The 25133-nt window shown below is 42.5% G+C and overlaps 2 protein-coding genes across 5 annotated transcripts in view; one reads left to right on the top strand and one right to left on the bottom strand.

The window, feature by feature from the left end:
* Positions 1–3486: 3486 nt before the first annotated feature.
* znf512 (zinc finger protein 512) lies at positions 3487–20372 on the bottom strand. The gene is made up of 16 exons (XM_034699473.1): positions 20097–20372; positions 16857–16989; positions 16708–16763; positions 16547–16605; positions 13137–13702; positions 12886–12975; positions 10156–10260; positions 9902–10026; positions 7772–7858; positions 7457–7555; positions 7200–7367; positions 6881–7078; positions 6688–6789; positions 6539–6601; positions 4638–4736; positions 3487–4524 (listed from the first exon to the last, which is right to left on the bottom strand). Exons 2-16 carry the CDS (start codon positions 16954–16956, stop codon positions 3841–3843), a joined length of 2601 nt encoding a protein of 866 aa, XP_034555364.1. The 5' UTR covers positions 16957–16989; positions 20097–20372; the 3' UTR covers positions 3487–3840.
* A 2573-nt stretch (positions 20373–22945) lies between these two features.
* Positions 22946–25133, top strand: part of LOC117824657 — a 46658-nt gene continuing 44470 nt past the window's right edge. The window contains exons 1-2 of one of the 4 annotated variants that reach the window (XM_034700210.1): positions 22946–23355; positions 23508–23533. In XM_034700210.1, coding sequence (XP_034556101.1) covers positions 23321–23355; positions 23508–23533 — 61 coding nt within the window. In that variant the 5' untranslated portion in view covers positions 22946–23320. The remainder of the gene's footprint in view (positions 23356–23507; positions 23534–25133) is intronic. The other 3 variants (XM_034700207.1, XM_034700209.1, XM_034700208.1) reach the window with 3 other exon arrangements.

Below are 25133 nucleotides of genomic sequence, written 5' to 3'. Positions count from 1 at the left end.
CGATCAGATCTGGTGCTGTGATGGATACCTGATGACATTATCACCCGTGCTCCTTTACATCCAGGTAGTAGAGCTGCAGATCGTTATGGCAGCAGTCATTAACCAGAGCTACAGCTCCATCTAGTGGAGGGAGGCTGAACTACAGCGAGGACACACATGCTAGCTGTGTTAGCTGTGGTTCTTTCATGATCATGTGCTCCGTGCCTGTGAATAAGTTCCACTCTGAGCTGCAGACATGATCACTGTGACGTCTGTCATTTCTGATCAGAGCCTCGTCGCTAGCTGAGTTCTCATAGGAATCCGTTATTTATGTAGCAGGGAAGCTAATCATGCTGGGTCTCTGATTTAAACTCGCTCATGAAGGAGGGAACCTGCTCAGTGTTTCGAAAACACATGAACATAAACATGGAGACGATCTGTCTTGCGTCTCTGATCCGGAGGGCTCCGACCTGCCGGAACGCAACCGAGTGGATTCAGTGGAAGTTAACACTGTGACTAGAATTGAAAACGATCAGATCTGGTGCTGTGACGGACACCTGATGACATTATCACATGTGCTCCTTTACATCCAGGTAGTAGAGCTGCAGATCGTTATGGCAGCAGACATTAACCAGAGCTACAGCTCCATCTAGTGGAGGGAGGCTGAACTACAGTGAGGACACACATGCTAGCTGTGTTAGCTGTGGTTCTTTCATTCTTTCATGATCATGTGCTCCGTGTCTGTGAATAAGCTCCACTCTGAGCTGCAGACATGATCACTGTGAAGTCTGTCATTTCTGATCAGAGCCTCATCGCTATCTGAGTTCTCATAGGAATCCATTATTTACGTAGCAGGGAAGCTAATCATGCAGGGTCTCTGATTTAAACTCGCTCATGAAGGAGGGAACCTGCTCAGTGTTTCTAAAACACATGAACATAAACATGGAGACGATCTGTCTTGTGTCTCTGATCCGGAGGGCTCCGACCTGCCGGATCAGAGACAAAGCTGGAATGCAACGGAGTGGATCCAGTGGAAGTTAACACATTGACTAGAATAGAAACCGATCAAATCCGGTGCTGTGACGGATACCTGATGACATTATCACCCGTGCTCCTTTACATCCAGGTAGTAGAGCTGCAGATCGTTATGGCAGCAGACATTAACCAGAGCTACAGCTCCATCTAGTGGAGGGAGGCTGAACTACAGCGAGGACACAACATGCAGCACAAAGTAGCTAGCTGTGTTAGCTGTCTTTGCTGTGGTTCTTTCATGATCATGTGCCCTGTGTCTGTGAATAAGTTCCACTTTGAGCTGCAGACATGATCACTGTGACGTCTGTCATTTCTGATCAGAGCCTCATCGCTAGCTGAGTTCTCATAGGAATCCATTATTTATGTAGCAGGGAAGCTAATCATGCAGGGTCTCTGATTTAAACTCGCTCATGAAGGAGGTAACCTGCTCAGTGTTTCTGAAACACATGAACATAAACATGGAGACGATCTGTCCTGCGTCTCTGATCCGGAGGGCTCCGACCTGCCGGAACGCAACGGAGTGGATCCAGTGGAAGTTAACACTGTGACTAGAATTTAAAACGATCAGATCTGGTGCTGTGATGGATACCTGATGACATTATCACATGTGCTCCTTTACATCCAGGTAGTAGAGCTGCAGATCGTTATGGCAGCAGACATTAACCAGAGCTACAGCTCCATCTAGTGGAGGGAGGCTGAACTACAGCGAGGACACACATGCTAGCTGTGTTAGCTGTGTTAGCTGTGGTTCTTTCATCCTTTCATGATCATGTGCTCCATGTCTGTGAATAAGTTCCACTCTGAGCTGCAGACATGATCACTGTGAAGTCTGTCATTTCTGATCAGAGCCTCATCGCTAGCTGAGTTCTCATAGGAATCCATTATTTATGTAGCAGGGAAGCTAATCATGCAGGGTCTCTGATTTAAAATCGCTCATGAAGGAGGTAACCTGCTCAGTGTTTCTAAAACACATGAGCATAAACATGGAGATGATCTGTCTTGTGTCTCTGATCCGGAGGGCTCTGACCTGCCGGATCAGAGACGAAGCTGGAACGCAACGGAGTGGATCCAGTGGAAGTTAACACATTGACTAGAATAGAAACCGATCAGATCCGGTGCTGTGACGGACACCTGATGACATTATCACCCGTGCTCCTTTACATCCAGGTAGTAGAGCTGCAGATCGTTATGGCAGCAGACATTAACCAGAGCTACAGCTCCATCTAGTGGAGGGAGGCTGAACTACAGCGAGGACACACATGCTAGCTGTGTTAGCTGTGTTAGCTGTGGTTCTTTCATCCTTTCATGATCATGTGCTCCGTGTCTGTGAATAAGTTCCACTCTGAGCTGCAGACATGATCACTGTGAAGTCTCATTTCTGATCAGAGCCTCATTGCTAGCTGAGTTCTCATAGGAATCCATTATTTATGTAGCAGGGAAGCTAATCATGCAGGGTCTCTGATTTAAAATCGCTCATGAAGGAGGGAACCTGCTCAGTGTTTCTAAAACACATGAAGATAAACATGGAGACGATCTGTCTTGTGTCTCTGATCCGGAGGGCTCCGACCTGCCGGAACGCAACGGAGTGGATCCAGTGGAAGTTAACACTGTGACTAGAATTGGAAACGATCAGATCTGGTTCTGTGATGGATACCTGATGACATTATCACCCGTGCTCCTTTACATCCAGGTAGTAGAGCTGCAGATCGTTATGGCAGCAGACATTAACCAGAGCTACAGCTCCATCTAGTGGAGGGAGGCTGAACTACAGTGAGGACACACATGCTAGCTGTGTTAGCTGTGGTTCTTTCATATTTTCATGATCATGTGCTCCGTGTCTGTGAATAAGCTCCACTCTGAGCTGCAGACATGATCACTGGGACATCTGTCATTTCTGAGCAGAGCCTCGTCGCTAGCTGAGTTCTCATAGGAATCCATTATTTATGTAGCAGGGAAGCTAATCATGCAGGGTCTCTGATTTAAACTCGCTCATGAAGGAGGGAACCTGCTCAGTGTTTCTAAAACACATGAACATAAACATGGAGACGATCTGTCTTGCGTCTCTGATCCGGAGGGCTCCGACCTGCCGGAACGCAACCGAGTGGATCCAGTGGAAGTTAACACATTGACTAGAATAGAAACCTATCACATCCGGTGCTGTGACGGACCGGAGATGGACCGGAGATGGACCGGACCTGGTGGAATTTGGCTGTTAGCTACAGGATTGGACAGCCTAAGATGCATTCAATGTCAGAGAGGTTGTCAGAACCACGTGTAGAGACGAAGTGGGGGTGATTTTGAACTGTCTCTCTCTCATCTGTCAGTAAAAGTTAAAGCGTAGTATGAAGTCCTACAGATCAGAACTTGGAGGCACAGAATCTCAGCGACTAAACATGTCTAACAAACACGACACTGCAGCGTCCTCTCTGAGCTGAAAGTCACTTTCCCTTTAGGTGAACATGAAAGACGAGAAGGTTCATCGAACGGACACGTTTAACGTTGGAGAAAAGAATCTGTTACACGTAAACACACAGATATACTACACTTCTCAAAGCTATACAATGACAAACAGCTTCTAAAGCAGAAGTTTACACAGTCTGACCACCGTGAGGTTCTTTTGAAGGTTTCCTTTGTTGTATAAATGCTTCATCCACCGTCAGGAGTCACAGGTTGTAGCTCCAGCTGCCTTCTCTCCAGGGTTTGTCCTGCAGCAAAGAGACACAGGTTTGTCTCCTGCATGTTTGATAAAGTGGTGCTTTCATCCTCTGTCTCTGTTAAAGTTTAAGTCCGTCCAGATGCATGTTAAAGAAAAGCGTCATGTTACGGTGTTTAAGTGTTCCTCTGTCGTTTCACCGCCTCAGCGTGAGGCTCCATGACGCCCGGACGTTTCAGGTTCCACTGGTCGATCTGTCTCTGCCTGTCCTGCTGCTCCGCCTCTGATTCGCCTCCGCCGCTGAAAGCAAAGCACTCCTTCTGCTTCCCCTCGCCCTTCCTCCTCTCCACCTTCTCCCTCCTCTTCCCCTCCACCATCTCCCCGTTGTCCTCCACAGGTTTCTCGTCCACGTCCATCTCGATCGGCGCCTGCTCAGAACCCGGCATCTCCTCCCTCCGTTCCATGTCCACCCACATGGGTGCAGACAGAGGCTCCAGAGGGGTGTATTGGAGAATGGGCGGCTGCAGCTGGGGGGCGTCCACCTGTGGAGGGAGGTTCTGGTGCTCCGGGTGGAGGTACACGGTTTGGTGCTGGAGGTGATGCAGAGGCTGCAGAGGGTGCTGCAGGTGTTGGTGCTGGTGCTGGTGCTGGTGCTGGAGCTGCTGCTGCTGCTGATGATGATGATGGTGATGAGGGTGGTGGTGGTGGTGGTGGTGCTGATGATGATGCTGCTGGAGGTGGTGGTTGTGGTGGCACTGGTCCGGGTTCTGCTTTTCCACGTGATGGACGAACTCCTTGGGCTGGCTTTTGAGGAACTTTTCGAACTTCTTGGAGGCTTTTTTGTTGGTCACGAACCAATCCTGTCAGGAGAGGAGGAGTGGAAGGACGACGCGGGGTCAAAGGAAGAAAATACAGATACACATACAGTCACATCTACTTCAGGTCAAAGACGGTCTTTACGCCGTGAGGTTACCTGTGAGTGGACAGAGTTGATGTGGTACTTCACTCCGCTCTCAGAGTTGAACTCTTTGTTGCAGATCAAACATCTGTATTTACCAGCTTCAAAGTCGCCCTGACGGAAGATACAAGACAACAGAAGAAGAAATGACAATCAAACCCTGAGATACTAAAAAATAAACTCTTTAAAAAACGTTCTAACTATGATATTTAGAGTCATTTATTACCCGGCTTTCTTACTGATCTTCTGGTTGTATAAGATGCTTGATTCTGATTGGTCAAAACCCCTTGACAATGGTTATTAACTTTCACTAACATGCGCAACACCAGAGACAAACTGATCACACGTCATGTCAAAGAGTTCCGGCACGTTTTGCTTCTGCTTGTTGACAACATAGACTGTAAGGTGAGGTAAAACAGGCAGGCTACACATTTTTGGATCTATCCGGTCGCCCTAATAAGTCTCTAAAGACTCTTCAGGTGGTCCAAAACGCTGCAGCTCGAGTACTGACTAGAACGAGGAAAAGAGAGCACATCTCTCCCGGCTCCCCATAAAATCTCAAATAGAATTTAAAATCCTTCTTCTGACCTACAAAGCTCTTAATGGTCAGACACCTCTGTATCTTAAAGAGAGCGCGCTATCACCCCTCTAGAACACTACGCTCCCAACATGCAGGCCTGCTCATCGTACCTAAAGTCTCTAAAAGTAGTATGGGAGGTAGAACCTTCAGTTATCAGGCCCCTCTCCTTTTGGAATCATCTACCAGTCAGAGTCCGGGAGGCAGACACCCTCTCTACTTTTAAGAGTAGACTTCAAACTTTCCTTTTTGATAAAGCTTATAGTTAAAGCTGGATCAGGCTTGGACCAGGTCTTAGTTATGCTGCTAAAGGCTTAGACTGACACACTGGGATCCTGTCTCACCCGCTTCCCCCCAACCCCGCCATCACTTACTTTACCTGCCGGATCAGAGAAGCAGCCGGAACGCAACGGAGCGGATCCAATGGAAGTTAACACATTGACTAGATCAGATCTGGTGCTGTGACGGATCGGAGACGGACTGGACACGGAGCTGGTGGAAGTTTTGCAGCTCCACTCAGTTTGCTCTTGTTTTGAGTCTCATCGTAGAGACGAGCTGTCAACATCTCTACTTTCTGCTGCACAGAGCTGCACTGTGCACTTTCATCTGACGGAGCTCAAATCTGCCCACATATGCATACTTACTTAACTCTTCCTGTCCCATTAAAGTTACTAACCATAGACCTTTCTGGAGTCCCTGAGCTCCCTTGTCCCGTGGGTTCCTCTGAGCTGCCGTAGACGTCCTCCTGTTGTGGACGTACCAGACTCCAGCTGATACGGACGTGCTGGACTACAGCGGCAACAGCTTCTACTACTCGTCTCATAACTATCACCACTCCCTCTCTCTCTTAGACAGATGTCTGTCTAACATGAGTCTGGTCCTGCTCGAGGTTTCTGCCTGTTAAAGGAAGTATTTCCTCGCCGCTGTAACTTGCTAAATACTGTGAGGTGCAATGGTAATGGTGGATTGAAGTGGGGTAAGACTGAGTCTTATCCTGTCTTGGTGTTGGGTCTCACCTGCTATGTTTGTAAAAGCATCTTGAGATAACGTTTGTTGTGATTTGGCGCTATACAAATAAAGATTGATTGATTGATTGATTGATTGATTGATTGATTGATTGATTGATTGATTGATTGATATTGGATCCTGTCCAGCGATATGATCAACGAGTGGAGCAGGTGAGAGAAACTTTAGGTTAGCGATCTCTACAACGAAACTCAAACCATGAGCGGTGGTGATGATAGCAGCAGGTGTGTGACCCGCAGAGCTCAGAGAAGAAGGAGAGCTGAATGACATTTTCATTTACTTCATTTCAAAGATTAGAGAAAAGGTGACACACCCTGGTGCAGAGTCCCAGATGAGCTTTCAGTCCAGACACACTGGTGTATGTGCAGCCGCAGCCCTGAAGAGGACACACAGTCACTTTGAGTGAGGAGACTTCTTCAGGTGATGTGTAAACTTCAGCTGACACCACATCATGCTTCCTACCTGGTTGGGACAGTGCACTTTCCTCTGCAGCTTCACTTCATTCTTCCACTTCCTCAGCACCTCCTGGCTGAAGGCGGGCAGGCCCGGGCGGGAATACTTCAACTGCAGAGGTCAGAGAAAAACAAAGCATTGAATGTAACACAACCAGCAAAGACAGCCTCACACATCCTGCAACACGGTCTCTGAATCGTACCTTCTTATCATCCGGCACCAGGTCAGACTGGAACTTCCTCTTGGGCCAGTCTTTGGGCAGGTCGTTGTTGGCGATTTCAGCCAGGTGGAAGTTTGCCACCTGAGCCGACGCTCGCTGCACTCTGCCGCTGGCCGTCCTCTCCGGGTTGGCTTCTCTCTGAGCTTTCAGGGACTCGTCTTCCTCGATCTTCAGAGGTGTCTGGAGGAGGAAAACATCAGAATTGCACATCCCACATTCAAAGCAAGCTAAATATTCATGTAATATATGTTCTGACTAAACTTTTGATTTGTCTATGACGTGAAATAAACCTAAGACTCACAGGAGCGTGCTCTGACTTCAGGTGGTACTCCAGACCAGCCTTGGACTTGTATGTTTTCCCACAGTGGGAGCAGTTCAGCAGCATTTTCTCCAGCTCAGACTCCTCCTTCCCACACTTCTTCATGTGGTACACGTAGCCCATGATGCTGGTGAACGCAGCGGTGCAGCCCTGAAATACAGTAAATGTTTAAACCTGGGTCCAAACTTTTCAGCTTTCTGACCTTGTTGAATGTATTTCTTTAAATGATTGTGATTCACCTCTTTGGAGCATTTTAACTTCCCCAGTCTTTTCAGGATTTTACGAAGTTTTTCTTTGATGACACGATCGTCCAGATTCTTTGCGTCCTCGGCTGAGGGCTGAAAACAGACAAGAGAAAACACACAGTCTGAATCAGACATCACGGCTGAGTGCTGTTTTTATGAATAAGGAAAACAAGATGTAAAAGCTGGAAGTTCTGGAGGCTCAGCTACAAAGTTCTAAATCTGTCATTTCTGCAAACTGTGTCAAAGTTAGTGTTTCTAGTTCAGAGCAGAGAGTTAAAAACATGAGTAAAGTTTGTGAATAAGTCTCACCAGATGACTGTGGTCGGCCATGATGTGATATTTCATCCCTGTGGAAGACTTGAGCTGCTTCCCACAGTGCTGACAGGTGAAGGGTTGCTGCACACATCAGAGAAAAAACTGCAGTGTGAGGTTTTTTAACACTACATGTATAAATATCTAAAAATAAAATGAACAACGTGAAGTGTAATAAATAAACAAATATCAAACAGTTCATGTAAATTAAAACTCACAGTTTCTACGTCTATCTGCTTTCCCTCATGAATCCAAAATGAAACCATGAGCAGTTTATTTTTCACCACTAAACTGGCACCAGTTCATCTGAGGGGAACTCATTATTACTATTATGACCATTGTTTCAGTATCATTTATTTAAATCTTATTCTATTTCATTGTTCTGGTATTTATCAGATTTTATTTTATTGATTTTATTTCATTTTTCTGATATATCTGATTTTATTTTATTTTATTGTATTGATTTTATTTTCCTATCTGATTTTATTCTATTGATTTTATTTTATTTTATGTATTTCTTTTTCTGATGTTTCTCTGATTTTTTTGTAATGATTTTTATTTTATTTTTCTATTACTCTGATTTTGATTTTATTGCTGCTGCTTCAAATAAAGGCCTGCTTCAAATAAAGGCCTGCTTCAAATAAAGGTCTGCTTCAAATAAAGGCCTGGTCCCCTCTGCTTCTATATACAAGAATAAAGGCTTTATGAGTGTATATAAAGTGCTGTATGCTTTGATAAAGTGCTGTATGCTTCAAATAAAGGCCTGCTTCAAATAAAGGCCTGCTTCAAATAAAGGCCTGCTTCAAATACAGGCCTGCTTCAAATAAAGGTCTGCTTCAAATAAAGGCCGGCTTCAAATAAAGGCCTGCTTCAAATAAAGGCCTGCTTCAAATAAAGGTCTGCTTCAAATAAAGGTCTGCTTCAAATAATTGCCGGATTCAAATAGAGGCCTGCTTCAAATAAAGGTCTGCTTCAAATAAAGGCCTGCTTCAAATAAAGGCCTGCTTCAAATAAAGGCCTGGTCCCCTCTGCTTCTATATACAAGAATAAAGGCTTTATGAGTGTATATAAAGTGCTGTATGCTTTGATAAAGTGCTGTATGCTTCAAATAAAGGCCTGCTTCAAATAAAGGCCTGCTTCAAGTAAAGGTCTGCTTCAAATAAAGGCCGGCTTCAAATAAAGGCCTGCTTCAAATAAAGTCCTGCTTCAAATAAAGGTCTGCTTCAAATAATTGCCGGATTCAAATAGAGGCCTGCTTCAAATAAAGGTCTGCTTCAAATAAAGGCCTGCTTCAAATAAAGGCCTGCTTCAAATAAAGGCCTGCTTCAAATAAAGGCCTGCTTCAAATAAAGGTCTGCTTCAACTAAAGGCCTGCTTCAAATAAAGGCCTGCTTCAAATAAAGGTCTGCTTCAAACAAAGGCCTGGTCCCCTCTGCTTCTATATACAAGAATAAAGGCTTTATGAGTGAATATAAAGTGCTGTATGCTTCAAATAAATCCCTGCTTCAAATAAAGGCCTCTTTCAAATAAAGGCCTGCTTCAAATAAAGCCCTGCTTCAAATAAAGCCCTGCTTCAAATAAAGGTCTGCTTTAAATAAAGGCCTGCTTCAAATAAAGGCCTGCTTCAAATAAAGGCCTTCTTCAAATAAAGGCCTGCTTCAAATAAAGGTCTGCTTCAAATAAAGGTCTGCTTCAAATAAAGGCCTGCTTCAAATACAGGCCTGCTTCAAATAAAGGCCTCTTTCAAATAAAGGCCTGCTTCAAATAAAGGTCTGCTTCAAATAAAGGTCTGCTTCAAATAAAGGTCTGCTTCAAATAAAGTCCCCTCTGCTTCTATGTACAAGAATAAAGGCTTTGTCAGTGTATATAAAGTGCTGTATGCTTCAAATAAAGTTCTGCTTCAAATACAGGCCTGCTTCAAATAAAGGCCTCTTTCAAATAAAGGCCTGCTTCAAATAAAGGTCTGCTTCAAATAAAGGTCTGCTTCAAATAAAAGTCTGCTTCAAATAAAGTCCCCTCTGCTTCTATATACAAGAATAAAGGCTTTGTGAGTGTATATAAAGTGCTGTATGCTTTGATAAAGCTTGTTGTATGTACTAACTCCTCATACGATCACAGAGTGCTCACCAGTCTGCAGTTCTCCATGTGTTTCTTCAGACCCTCCACAGTCTTCCTGCTCACACTTTTACACTTCGGACACGTGACTCTGCCTTTGGCCACAATCTGGAGCTGCCATCGCTCCTCTTGACTTCCTGGTTTATGTCAACCAATAAAAAGGAAGGTAAAGAAGCTTTAAACAGAGGTTAAAATCTACAGCATGGATATGTTTTCAATCGGTCTTGGGGAGTTAAAAATATGACATTCTTTTAATACCGTCTCACCTGGTGGATAGGAAGGAGGCTCCTTCTTGGGGGAAGTGATGGCCGGTTTCTGGTCCTCGCTTTGTTGGGATGTTGAGGCTTCTCCCACACTGGCTGCATTTGAACCTGAAATATTAACTCTGTATGAGCATTTTTCATCCTCACTCTCAGAATATTTGAACAGTCATCATGGTTTTTCCTCTTACTGGTTCATAAATCATCATCATCTCCAAGTATTCTCTTCAATATGTCTGAGAAATGTGTTGGTTCAAGACAAAGGAAGTCTCTGGTTCTTAATCTGCAATCTATCAAACCCCTGAAGACGGATTGAGCTCATTATGCTGCATCCATCGATGCGGTGTGAATCTTTTCTGTTGAATCCTAAAGCAGGAAATCTCCTGTTTTCCTCATCGACCGGTCGGCACAGACTCCTGCCAAATATCTTACAGCTGCAGTCAGTTTCATCAAACTTCATTACTGTGTGCAGGTTTATTGTAGCAGCAGTTAAGCTGACAAATGATGGTGCCTTCACTGGAATAAAATAAAAAAGTTTCCCCTCCTGACCGAACGATAACGCTGCCTGTGTGTACGGTGGTTCAGGGGGACTCTACAGGGTGTGTGGACAGAGTCTGTGAGAGGAGGTTAAGATGTCAGACAAAGCAGTAAAAGAAAATCAGCGGATCTAGATGAGGAGAAATAATGTCAACTGAGGGGCAAAACAAAAGACAGATAAAACTTTTCATCCCTTTTTTCTTTCCATCTTCTCTCCTCTGTTCTCTAATGAAAATGGGGGAGGAGGAGGTAGAGCGTACAGCTTAACCTGCTCAAATAGACTTCTTGTTCTAAGCCTGCCTTTCCTATCCTCTGCCTAACATCCCTCTATAGACTCTTCTCTCTCTTGACTTCTCTCTCCCCTCGTGGAAATAGTGGACCAGGGGGAGGTAGAGCGTACAGCCTTACCTGGCAGGGTTGATTTCTAACCCAGACAGATGTACTTACACTCTAGCTCTGCCCTCCCTGCCCTCTGTCTGACATCTCTCCACAGACTTTTCTCTCTGTTTTTATACTTGTCTCATGGAAATAGTGAAATAGGGGGAGGTAGAACATATAGCCTGACCCATGTGGTCGGTTATGTAACTTAAATATTGGGATGCATCCTCTATTTGGATTAAAGGTGACATATCATGCAAAATTGACTTTTTAATGGTTCTCTACCTGAAATACGTGTCCCTGTCTACAAACCCCCCGAGAATGAAAAGAATCCATTCTGCCCCTGTTCTGATTTCTCCACCTTTCTGTAAATGTGTGCTGAAACCAGCCGTTTCAGACTTCAGTGTTTTTGTTACGTAACAACAATATCCGGTCTGTCACGGAGTCAGAGCTCGGAGCTTGTTCAGCCCATAGACTGTATAAAATACAACTCAACCCCTCCTCCGTTTTTCATTCCCTGCACACATGTGTGCTAACAAGGAGCTTAGGAGGGAGGCATGCTAGTTGTAGGCCGTCTTAATAAACACAAAGGTCGGTTTTACTCCCCACGTCTGCAGATTTGAAGATCTAGTGGATGATTTTTATTTATCATGGATAAGTGCTAGCGCTAATTAGCATAGCCACATAGCTACATGTTCATAGCTGTAGCTTTAGCTGTAGCTTTAGCTGTAGCTGTAGCTGTAGCTGTAGCTTTAGCTGTAGCTTTAGCTTTAGCTGTAGCTGTGTACCAAGACACACGTCGACATACTGACAAATAAAACAACAAGAAACACTAAATCTGTGACCAATCCTTCAGAAAAGGTCCCGCTGCCTTTCTGGTAGAGGTCGGTTTGACTCCCCACGTCTGCAGATTTGAAGATCTAGTGGATGATTTTTATATATCATGGATAAGTGCTAGCGCTAATTAGCATAGCCACATAGCTACATGTTCATAGCTGTAGCTTTAGCTGTAGCTTTAGCTGTAGCTGTAGCTGTAGCTGTAGCTGTAGCTGTAGCTTTAGCTGTAGCTTTAGCTTTAGCTTTAGCTGTAGCTGTGTACCAAGACACACGTCGACATACTGACAAATAAAACAACAAGAAACACTAAATCTGTGACCAATCCTTCAGAAAAGGTCCCGCTGCCTTTCTGGCAGAGGTCGGTTTGACTCCCCACGTCTGCAGATTTGAAGATCTAGTGGATGATTTTTATTTTTCATGGATAAGTGCTAGCGCTAGTTAGCATAGCCACATAGCTACATGTTCGTAGCTGTGTACCAAGACACACGTCGACATACTGATAAATAAAACAACAAGAAACACTAAATCTATGACCAATCCTTCAGAAAGGTCCTGCTACAGGCGCCTCTCCGTCAAGATCAGATTCTGGATCAGATTCAGAGGGTTGAAGTAACGTGATCTCTGAGCAGCCGTGTATATTCAGCCAACATGTAAACATTAGATTAACGTGCTGGAGAGATGAGGCACATCCACTTCCTGAGGGGGCGTGGTCAGAGAGAAAACAGAGTGTTCTGAGGAGGACTGAAGAAGAGGGTTCTTCAGGCAGACCAAAATCTGATTTCAAAGTGTTTTTTTGAGCATAAACTTTAAAGACATGTTTTGGGGACCTCTTAGACTAATATATATTGATGAAAAAAGCGTGATATGTAACCTTTAAGCTTTTTGATTTGTCCAGAATGAGTCGTAAAAAAGTTAAATTATGTCTGTCATTTTCAGCCAGCCAACATGTCATACCAGACTGACTCAGACCAGGCTTTAACTTACAGGAGTCTCTGCCCTCTGGTGGCTGAGTGAAGTTATTGGCCGGTTGGCTTCGCTCCATCTCTCCTCTGTGGACTTTCTTCATGTTCAAGTCTTCAAAGAAAGATGTGCAGAAAACCAGTCAGACTCCAAAATCAAGAAAGAACTGAAGAGGAGTTTATTTACACCTCGAATAAAACATATACTGAGGAGGAACCAGAGAACAATCAATGATCAAACAGATGGATATTAAATCAGGTGCAACAGGAACGTACCTGGTCTCCAGACGTGCCCCCTGTCTCTGCTCCAGTCTTGGTCTTGGTTTTGTTCCGTTCCCCACGCCTGCTCTGGCCCTGATGGAGCCCGGTCTCTCCCTGGATCCCTGTCTGCGTTCCAGGCCTGATCCTGGCCTCGATCCCTGCCGGCTGCCCAGCCCTGCTCTGGACCTCTATCCCTGCCCGTCATCCATGCCTGGTCTGGTCCCGTATGGGCCCTTTCCCTGCCTGGAATCCATGTCTGGTCCTGACTGGAGTGTCCTGCTCGGTCTCTGCTAGAGTTCCACACCTGGTCCTGACCTCGGTCTCTACCTGGGGCCCAGGCATCAGGGCCCCGGTCCCTGCTGGAGTTCCAGCTCGGGTCTTCAGGCTGGGACTGCTCTCTGCTGGCCTCAGGGTCTTGAGGCCACACGTCCTTGGCCACCACTCTTGGAGGCTGCCTGGCAGTGGGAGGAGCCATGGAACTAGGATCCGCCCCGTTTGAGAGACCACCTGATGACATCACCGAGCAGCTGGTGGTCGGGTAGTCTACTGTTCCCATGGAAACACTCTGGAGTTCCTCGTACCTGTTAAAAAAGAGTTCTACACTTACTACTCCTTAAAGTCCAAAAACTGCAGTTCCTCAAGAGTCCACTTGAGGCTGGCTCCAAAAGCCAAGACTTCCTCATTAGAGCCGATGTTAAAGTGCCCACTGCTCCAGCACAGATAAACATGTTCACAGACCGGTACTTAAAACTGTTCTGGTCTCTAAACCTGGTTTCTTTACTCAGAACAGATCTATGAGGGTCCAAATGTTTTAAAACTTACTGGTTCTGTTTTTATCACGGATCAGAATTATGCAGAATTATTCAGATTTAGGGGCGTGACTGATCAGGATGTGGCTCCAACTCTGCCTGATCAATTTCTGGATTTTCATATTTAATACATTAAAAAAATATAACAATTTTTAGTTTATTAAATAAACTTTCACTTTGAATATAAAGCAAAAAAACAGGATACTGAGATCAATCAAATCCAGAACAACACGGTAATGAACATCTAAGATATATGAGCTAATGAGAGTTTCAACCAAGAGGACAAAAGATCTAAAAAATGAGATTCAGTAAAAAAGAGATTTAAAAAGATAAAGATGGAAAAAAAGCAAATTTAAGCAAAAACATCTAAAAATAAAAAAACTGGAAGAGTAAAAAAAATCCAGCTCAAAAAGAGTTAAAATAATAAAATCCAAATTTTAATAGATTTTAAAGATGAATAAAAAATTCTGCTGAAAAAAGTAAAAGCAATAACATCAAAAAAATGAGATAAAAAGGAGATAAAAGCAATTTAGTAAATAATAAAGACGTTTGAAAAAAAAAACGCTTAAATGAAAAAAAGACTAAATCACACGGAGGCAGGTCTTCAAAAGTGACGTTTAATAGATTTTAAAGACGCTACTAATTTCAAAAAAATACTGATAAAGTGAAAAAATTCAGCTCAAAAAAAGTAAAATCAACAACATCCAAAAGGAAGATATAAAAGAGATAAAAGCAACAAAAAAATAAAGACGTTTCAAGAAGAATGATCAAATGAAAAATAGACTACATCACACATGGGCAAGTCTTTAAAAATGGGTTTTAATATTTTTAAAGATGCTACAAATTAAAATAAAAACTGGAAGAGTGAAAAAATGCTGTTAAAAAAGAATTAAAGCAATAGCATCCATAAAAAGAGGATACAAATGAGATAAAGGCAATACCAAAAATAATAATAAAGATGTTTAAAGAAATTATTTTAATATTAAAAAGCACTAAATCCCACAGAGGCATGTCTTTAAAAATGGGTGTTAATAGATTTTAAAGATGTTACTTAAAAAAACTGGAAGAGTGAAAATTTTAAGCTCAAAAAGAATTAAAGCAATAGCATCCATAAAAGGAGATAAAAAGGAGATTAAGGCAATAAAAAAAATAATAAAGATGAATAAAGATTAAATCCCACAGAGGCAAGTCTTTTAAAAAATTAGGTTTTTTTTTAAAGATGCTACAAATTAAAGAAAAACTGGAAGAGTGAAAATTTTAAGCTCAAAAACAATGAAAGCAATAGCATCCATAAAAAGAGGATACAAATAAGATAAAGTCAATAAAATAATAATAAAGATGTTTAAAGAAATAATTTTAATATTAAAAAGCACTAAATCCCACAGATGCATGTCTTTAAAAATGGGTTTTAATTTATTTTAAAGATGTTACTTAAAAAAACTGGAAGAGTGAAAAAATACGGCTAAAAAATAATTAAAGCAATAAAATTCCCCAAAAAAAAGAGATAAAAATGAGATAAAAGCAATAAAACAATAATAAAGATGAATTAAGATTAAATCCCACAGAGGCAAGTCTTTTAAAAAATGAGTTTTTTTTAAAAGATGCTACAAATTAAAGAAAAACTGGGAAAATTTTAAGCTCAAAAAGAATGAAAGCAATAGCATCCATAAAAAGAGGATACAAATAAGATAAAGGTAATAAAATAATAATAAATAATTTTAATATTAAAAAACACTAAATCCCACAGATGCATGTCTTTAAAAATGAGTTTTAATATATTTTAAAGATGTTACTTAAAAAAACTGGAAGAGTGAAAAAATACGGCTAAAAAATAATTAAACCCCCCCCAAAAAAGGAGATAAAAATGAGATAATAGCAATAACATTTTTTAAAAGATGAATAAAGATTAAATCTCACAGAGGCAAGTCTTTTAAAAAATGAGGTTTTTTTTAAAGATGCTACAAATTAAAGAAAAACTGGAAGAGTGAAAATTTTAAGCTCAAAAACAATGAAAGCAATAGCATCCATAAAAAGAGGATACAAAAAAGATAAAGGCAATAAAATAATAATAAATATTTTTAATATTAAAAAACACTAAATCCCACAGATGCATGTCTTTAAAAATGAGTTTTAATATATTTTAAAGATGTTACTTAAAAAAACTGGAAGAGTGAAAAAATATGGCTAAAAAATAATTAAAGCACTTAAACCCAAAAAAATGAGATAAAAGCAATAAAAAAATTATAAAGATGAATAAAGATTAAAACTCACAGAGGCAAGTCTTTTAAAAAATGAGTTAATAGATTTTAAAGATGCTACAAATTAAAGAAAAAGTGGAAGAGTGAAAATGTTAAGCTCAAAAAGCATCCAAAGAAGAGGATATAAATGAGATAAAGGCAATAAAACAATAACAAAGACACTTTAAGAAGCTATAATAAAATTACTAAATAATTTTAAATATGCTACTTATGATTTGTAGCCCCTTTTTAATTAAAATATTTTGTATTTTTCAAACACCAGAAATGAAATACGAACCACAATGATTAAGAAATGTCCTCATTCAGTCATCATATAAATATACTGTTCACCAAATCAACAGGTGGAAGAGTCTCTTACCTTTTCCTCCCGTAAGTTCTCTTCATCTTTACAGCCTCTCGATCTTCAGACTCTTCATTCTGAAATATTCAAGTACATAAATGTTAGATATCTTTGACCATTAAGGTAACAGATTATAAGTGTTGGACAGAAGCTCTAAGAGAACACTGCTCCGGTCTCACCTTAGGATATCCAACTGAATTTGGCTCACAGGTCCTCTCTGGCATTCGCTGAACTACTGTTGAAGATTTGACATGAAACAGAGTTTAAAAGAGGAGAACACACACTGAGAGGAAGAAAGAAGTCCACTCAGCTCACACAGACTCTTTACCTGGACATGGCACTCCACCTTTAGGTTGGGACTGGACAGACTTTCTCTTACGTGGCACATACAAAGGTGACATATCCCCTCCAAGGTGGGCAGGGTCCATAATATGAGAGCCGACACTCTGCAGAAATCACCTCTAAAACAAACACAAAGTGTCTTTTTTAGGGAAAACATTAAGGTTCATTCTGGGATATGTTGATTATTTTAGATTTTTCTATGTTTATAATTAACTCCTCTGTTTATATATGAACCCTTACTACTATAACGACGCTGCTTCATGAGTTACAGAACTTCACTGTGTACACACAGGGGCGGATCCAGGCCTTGGACATTGGGTGGCCATGCCCCCACCTTAAAATCTGATTGCCCACCTCAAAAATCTTGAACTATGATTGGCTATTTTCCCCATCAGAGGTGGGACTGACGTTTAAATCATAGACTGTATTGTAGTAAATGGACGTAGTATCCGTGATGTCACCCATCTGTTCCTGAAGCGCTGTTTTGAAGCCGTTTCAGTGGTGGGTGCCATATTGGAAATGCTGAACTCAACCTAATTCGTCCAAGCTAGTGTGAGGTAAAGAGGCGGGCCTTTAGCCTTTTCGCTAACAGCTACACTGTTCCCGCCTGTCAATCAAGTCAGCCATGCCCTTATTTGGGCAAAACTTGTTAGTTCAATATCTTCAAAAATATCAAGTTATAAATAAATTCACCCCCTGCACTGTGTGTGTCAATAGAGAAATGAGCTCTTCAGACCTAAACTGTTTTTTGAACCAGGCTGTAAACATGTTTACCCTCCTCAACAAATTACAATACATACAAAACTCAGCTGCACGCCTCCTCACTCACTCCCGCTCCAGAGACCACATCACCCCAGTCCTCCAGAACCTCCATTGGCTTCCCATCCCCTCAAGAATTCAGTACAAGATCCTCCTCCTCATCACCTACAAAGCCCTCCACAATCTAGCTCCCTCCTACCTCACCGACCTTCTGCAGCCATATAATCCCTCCCACAACCTCCGCTCCACCAACGCCAACCTCCTCACCCCTCTCACCAAACCCCAAGCACCGAACCTGGGGGGACAGGGCCTTCTCTGTCGCTGCCCCCACCCTCTGGAACTCTCTCCCCCAACACCTCAGATTCTCTGCCTCACTCACCAAATTCAAATCCGGACTCAAAACACACCTTTTTACAAAGGCTTTTAAACTAGAATTGATTGTTTTTTTTCTTGTTTTGTTTTATTTCGCTGCCTTGCTCTTCTTCGCTTTTTTTTTTTTGCACTGTTTTCCTTTGCTTTGCTTTTCTATTGTATAATTTTATCTTATTTTCCTGTAAAGCGCTTGGAGAATCTTTTAAAGCGCTTTTATAAATAAAATGTATTATTATTATTATTATTATTATTATTATTATTTCTGTTGTAAAGGTTATTTTCTTTGAATGGGTGTGTATGTGGTTTCCTGTGTTTCTGCAGCCAGCCTCTAGTGGACGCTTGATGTACTGCAGTTTATAAAATCAACTCTATTTTCATTTCCATGTAGCACATTTCTTTTTGTTCATCCTTGAAGTCATAACTTTGGTTATTAAGTCTTTTTAATCCTAAAAGATTTAAGCGTTGAAATTAAAATTAATTGCTCGACTTTTCAAAAGTAAAAAACAAAATAAAGTAAAATATTTCGGCATTTTGCACGGCTCAGATCTTCTCTCTCCTCCTCCGCTGCAGAAACCCTCATCCACGCCTTCACAACCTCCCGACTTGTCTATTGCAACAACATTCTCTACGGCCTCCCCTCCACCGACCTCAAAAAACTTCAATATGTCCAAAATTCAGCTGCCCGGTTACCCACCCACTCCCGCTCCAGAGCCCACATCACACCCAACCTTCAGCACCTCCACTGGCTCCCCATTCAGCACCGAATCCACTTCAAGATCCTGCTCATCACCTACAAAGCCCTCAATAACCTCGCCCCCTCATACCTGACCGACCTCCTCCAACGCCACTCCCCATCTCAATGCCAACCTCCTGTCCCCTATCACCAAGACCAAGCACCGCACCTTTGGGGGACAGAGCCTTTGCCATCACTGCCCCCACTCACTGGAACTCTCTCCCTCCACACATCCATAACTCTGACTCTCTCCTCTCTTTCAAAAACCACCTCAAGACCTACCTGTTCCAAAAAGCATACCACACATGACCTCTAACCCCGCCCCTCCTCTGTCCCTGTTTTGTTTTATCTATATGTTTTAGTTTTAGTTTTACCTTATGTAAAGGGACTTTGAGTACTTAGAAAAGCGCTTTATGAGTTCTATGAATTATTATTATTATTTATGCCATCCCTGCGAAAGTTGGTGCCCCAGTTTGGCCACCCCAGTCCAAAAACTGAGTCCGCCCCTGGCAGCAAAACAACACTTCACAATGACAATAAAATCTTGAGTTAAACCGATAAATATCATCAGAAATGTTCATAAAAAATGGGGAAAAAATGATTAAAAAGTTGACATTAAAAACTTCAGAATGCAATATGGTGTGGTGTTCAAATACAGGCTCATACAGCAATATGTAAACAAACAGAAGGCACATGAGCTTGATGCATGCAGGGTAGTGATGAGGGTGCATCAGTCTTTATGTCCAATAAGAACTATGCAAATACTTTTACACTGTAATGTTCCAGCTTTTCTATAAATAAGAGATCTGAAACCTGTGCACATTATCTCAGATGTCACTGTAGCATAATAAAGGTCTTTAATATTTCAGATCCTGCACAGATTTATGCAAAAACACTCTTTATTAGCACCAAATACTTCTTTAACTAACATGCAGAGAGTTCTCAGGGCTCAGAGTTTCTGCAGCACACTTCTGTTTACACTGAGTGTTTGTGTTTCCATCATCTGATCACTGTTTATGTGCACGAGTCCCTCGCATGTCGCGTTTGAGGACACAGTGAGCCGGTTGTAAATGTAAAAACTGCACAGAGCTGTTTTTTTTTTTTAAAAAAAAGGACAGAAAATGTCCAACAGAGGAGGGGAAGGATGTTTTCCATTTTTCCCCTCGGTCCAGTGGACCCTCAAAAAACGGCCATTCCAGGACTGAGGCAAAAAGACTCCAAACCACCACCATCATGGTCTATGTGGATCCGGACTCAAGATGTGGTTTTAAAAAAGAGGACTGCAGTTAGACTAAAACCTGATGCGGACTCTATACCTGACCTGTCCACCTTTCATTGTTTCAGAGGAAGAAAAGAGCCTACCGTCCTACAGATCACTCCCTCTGCAAGGACGCTCAGCCTCCATGTCTTCGAGCCTGGCCTCCTCTGTCGCCTTTCCCCCGGCAGTGTGAACCACCAGGAAGGCTCACATGAAGGAAGGCCTGATCCGGGTGTTGATGTCCCCCTAATGCAGACCCTCAGCTTTGACAGCATCTAAATATGAACCAATACGCACGTCCGCCGGCAGAATTCAGCAGCCTGTATCTGTGTGTTCTCCAGCGGAACGCCCTCCTGCTGGAGAGAACAAATAAGACCTGCATCTGCTGATGCATTCACGGGCTGTCGGAAAAACCCACTTCAAGGTCTTAAGGTACTTGTATAAGCAAACTGCAACAAAATTAAGGGAAGTATACAACTCTAGGTAGCAGGTTGTTGAATGAAAACTTTGACTGAAGAGCTTAAATGCAGTTTTTAGATACTTGTTCTTCATTTGAGTGGCAAAACCTTTATAAAGCTGCATTACCTGGTAACTGTTTTTTTAAATTTTATTTAAATTTTATTTCATTTTCCAAATAACAAGAAAGACAATGACAGAGACAATACACCTAATATAATATCTCTATATACAAGAGAAAGAAAGAAAGCCTTGTTTCCATGGGGTACACAATACGTGTACTACACAGTCAGTACCCTTACCGTGTGGGGTGGATGGGTGGGAGTTTGGGGGGGAATCAACATTAGATACAGTTTTTCATTATTATTATTATTAGGATCACAATTAGCTCAGATGAGGAAAGGAGGGATGAGTAGGGGTAGAAGTAAGGAGTGATGAGTTGGGGTCGAGGGAGGGAGTTAAAGAGGGATGAGTGGGGGTCAAGGTAAGAAGGGATGATTAGGGGTCGAGGTAAGAAGGGATAAGAGAGGGTTGAGGTAAGGACAGATGAGTAGGGGTTCAGCTAAGAAGAAATGAGAAGAGTTGAGATTGGGGTCAAGGTAGGGAGTGGATGAAAGAGGGTTGAGGGGTAAGGAGTGATGAGTACGGGGCGAGGGAAAGAGGGATGAGCCAGGGTTGAGGGAAGAAGGGATGAGTCGGGGTCGAGGTAAGGAAGGATGAGAAGGGATCAAGATAAGGAGGGATGATTAGGGGTCAAGGTAAGGAGGGTTGAGTAAGGGTCGAGGGATTGAGTTAAAGAGGGATGAGTCGGGGTCAAGGGAAGGAGGGATGAGTAGGGGTCGAGAGAAGGAGGGATGAGTAGGGGTAGAAGTAGGGAGTGATGAGTAGGGGACGAGGGAAGGAGGGATGAGTCGGGGTCGAGGTAAGGAGTGATGAGTAGGGGTCGACGTAAGGTGGGATGAGCAGGGATCAAGATAAGGAGGGATGATTAGGGGTCAAGGTAAGGAGGGCTGAGTAGGGGTTGAGGGATCAGGTTAAAGAGGGATGACTAGGAGTCAAGGTAAGAAGGGATGATTAGGGGTCAAGGTAAGGAGGGATGAGTCGGGGTCAAGGTAAGGAGTGATGATTAGGGGTCAAGGTAAGGAGTGATGATTAGGGGTCAAGGTAAAGAGGGTTGAGTAGGGGTCAAGGGATTGAGTTAAAGAGGGATGAGCAGGGGTCAAGATAAGGAGGGATGATTAGGGGTCAAGGTAAGGAGGGCTGAGTAGGGGTTGAGGGATCAGGTTAAAGAGGGATGACTAGGAGTCAAGGTAAGAAGGGATGATTAGGGGTCAAGGTAAGGAGGGATGAGTCGGGGTCAAGGTAAGGAGTGATGATTAGGGGTCAAGGTAAGGAGTGATGATTAGGTGTCAAGGTAATAAGGGATGAGTAGAGGTCGAGGTAGGGAGTGATGAGTAGGGGTCGAGGGATCATTATAAGGAGGGATGATTAGGGGTCAATTTAAGAAGGGATGAGTAGGGGTTGAGGTAAGAAGGAATGAGCAGGGGTCGAGGTAAGGAGGGATGAGCAGGGGTCGAGGTAAGGAGGGATGAGCAGGGGTCGAGGTAAGGAGGGATGATTAAGGGTCAAAGTAGGAAGTGACAAGTTCAATAATTAATATCTCTGTTGTGAGTCATCATCAGCTGCATAAATTAGAACAAACATATCAGGAACCAGCTGATCATGGTGTTGTTTTCTTTGTTTTTGCATCATATTTAACAGAGTATTTTTCTACCAAAGTTCCTGCTTATTAACCAGACACGTTCAACCCACATCACTCAGCCTTGGAAGATTACCAGCAGACCCTGAATGCAGCAGCAGTCAGCAGCTCTTAGAGCAGGGGGGCGGGTCCTCCTCCAGTCTGCGTGAGGAGTCTCTGCATTACTTCTGAAAGGAGTTAACATTAAATATACACTTCCATTTTTTTCAAACACATTTTAAGCTGCATTAATACGTTAAAATCAACATCATTGTAAATAAATACTGCGATTTTTCTGTCTTTGACAGTCTTTGACAGACCCTTTTCATTATTTATCTTTAGTTTTCACTAAACTATGAACTCCTGAGTCAATCATGCAGGTCTGAAATACTTAAATGCTTCTTTCTGCAATTCTTTGTGTGCATTTGTCACTTTGAGAACACCCTTTAAGATGCATTTGATACAAAAACAACATGTTTTTATGCATTAAGTTGTCAGCAATATCAGTCTTACTGATACCATTATTTTACTGCTTGATGGAGGCTGTGTACCTTGAAACCTCATTAAAAAGAGTCGCACAAGAACATAAGAAGTTCCCCTCTGTGGCTTTCTTTAAGTGATATCATATATTTTTATGTGCAGAAGTTTGAGTTGGTGAACACATGTGCTTAATAAATTACATAAAGCATGATCAATAATTAAGTAAGTGTATTTTTTGTCTGTACACATTTTTTAAAGAATCATAAAAATGGGTTGAATGCTTTCTCTCAGCACTTTCACTTCCTCCTGTCACCACTAGAGGGAGCACATGCAGGAAGCCTTTAATGTAATCTAATACAAACACGTACAATAAACTGATCATATCACATTAACCTCTCCTTCTTTATCTATTTCTTCTCTCTGGCTTCATACTATCAGGGCCACATGTCTGCTGCATGCACACTCTCTGTTCTGTGGTCAGTTGGTGCTCAGCCTCTCCCAGTCTAAGCAAAAGTGAAAGTGTTGCTCAGACAGAGAGCAGATCAGACTGGGACTAACATGCCAGAGATATTAGAAACAAATTATCAATCTCTTTCGTAAGTGGATCATTTTCAATCATTCCTTTCAGGCTATAAAAACAGCAGAATCTCTTCAATGCAGCGGAATAATAGAGATTATATTCTCCTAAGGTATTTTGGACTCTGTGTCTCATTGCTGGGGGAAAGCTTGAGCAGAGCAGCTGTGACAAAGCAGCTTGTGATGCTTACTTTTAAAGCTTTGTTCTCTTTTTGTTAAATGATGGTGACTAAAGATTAATCTGTGTTTTTAATCTCCTTTTCAGGGACATGGAGTCGAACACACCAAAAGGTAAGATGATTTATTTATTGTTTCAGGAAATTGAGACATTACATGCTTTACTTTCTCTTCTGCAGTATTTTAAGTTGATTAAACACAAATGAGGAAGTGAAAGAATGGATGTTGTTCGATCATGTGCTCACAGTTATGCTGGTTGTGTGTAAAATGTCACAACGTAGTGAAAGTGAAAAGAAAACACAGACTATTAGTTTTTTTTAACACAACTGACTCCACAACTTCTCTGAAACTGGACTTTGACCCAAAACACAAAGAATGTTCTGCGCTCACTTTACTCTTTGTATGACAACACATTTTAGCAGCTACTTTGACTTTTATAAATGTGTCTGTATGTTTCTGTCCATAAGAAAAGAATTTAAGTAGGGATCAAGTTATTGAAAGGATAACAGAGGGTTGAAGTAAGGAGGGATGAATAGGGGTCAAGGTAAGGAGGGATAATTAAGGTTTAAGTAGAGAGGGGGGGATAATTAGGGTTTGAGGAAGGGAGGTATGAGTTGGGGTTGAGGTAAGAAGGGAGGAGTTTGAGGTGAGGTATAAAGGGATGAGTAGTGGTCAAGTTAGGGAGGAATGACTAGTGGTTGAGGTACGAAAGGATGATTAGGTGTCGAGGCAAAGAGGGATGATTAGGGGTTGAGGTATGGAGCATGAGTAGGGGTCAAGGGGTCGAGTAATAGAGGGATGAGTAGGGGTCGAGGTTAGGGAGGGGCTGAGAAGGACATGAGGTAAGAGGGGGTCAAGGTAGGAAGGGATAAGAGTGGATTGAAGTAAGGCAGCATTAGTAATGGTTGAGGTAATGAAGGATGAATAGGGGTCAAGGTAAGGAGGGATACTTAAGGTTTAAGTAGAGAGGAATGAATAGGGGTTGAGGTGGGGGGGGTAATTAGGGGTCGAGGGAGGTATGAGTTGGGGATGAGGTAAGGAGGGAGGAGTTTGAGGTGAGGTATAAAGGGATGAGTAGTGGTCAAGTTAGGGAGGAATGACTAGTGGTTGAGGTACGAAAGGATGATTAGGGGTCGAGGCAAAGAGGGATGATTAGGGGTTGAGGTATGGAGCATGAGTAGGGGTCAAGGGGTTGAGTAATAGAGGGATGAGTAGGGGTCGAGGTTAGGGAGGGGCTGAGAAGGACATGAGGTAAGAGGGGGTCAAGGTAGGAAGGGATAAGAGTGGATTGAAGTAAGGCAGCATTAGTAATGGTTGAGGTAATGAAGGATGAATAGGGGTCAAGGTAAGGAGGGATACTTAAGGTTTAAGTAGAGAGGAATGAATAGGGGTTGAGGTGGGGGGGGTAATTAGGGGTCGAGGGAGGTATGAGTTGGGGATGAGGTAAGGAGGGAGGAGTTTGAGGTGAGTTATAAAGGGATGAGTAGTGGTCAAGTTAGGGAGGAATGACTAGTGGTTGAGGTACGAAAGGATGATTAGGGGTCGAGGCAAAGAGGGATGATTAGGGGTTGAGGTATGGAGCATGAGTAGGGGTCAAGGGGTCGAGTAATAGAGGGATGAGTAGGGGTTGAGGTTAGGGAGGGGCTGAGAAGGACATGAGGTAAGAGGGGGTCAAGGTAGGAAGGGATAAGAGAGGATTGAAGTAAGGCGGCAT

The sequence above is a fragment of the Notolabrus celidotus genome, chromosome 13 (genome assembly GCF_009762535.1).
Source record: "Notolabrus celidotus isolate fNotCel1 chromosome 13, fNotCel1.pri, whole genome shotgun sequence".
NCBI lineage: Eukaryota > Metazoa > Chordata > Actinopteri > Labriformes > Labridae > Notolabrus > Notolabrus celidotus.
The sequence above is the reverse complement of the archived record's forward strand: the minus strand, read 5'-3'. Positions and strand labels throughout refer to the sequence as shown.

Excerpts from the sequence above, each read along its gene's own strand:
- znf512 (XM_034699473.1), bottom strand. The coding sequence starts at position 16,956 with ATGGACCCTGCCCACCTTGGAGGGGATATGTCACCTTTGTATGTGCCA. Across the intron at positions 10,261-12,885 it reads ACCAGAGGGCAGAGACTCCT|GTTCAAATGCAGCCAGTGTG; the intron begins GTAAGTTAAAGC and ends TTAATATTTCAG. Across the intron at positions 4,525-4,637 it reads TCAACTCTGTCCACTCACAG|GATTGGTTCGTGACCAACAA; the intron begins GTAACCTCACGG and ends CTCTCCTGACAG.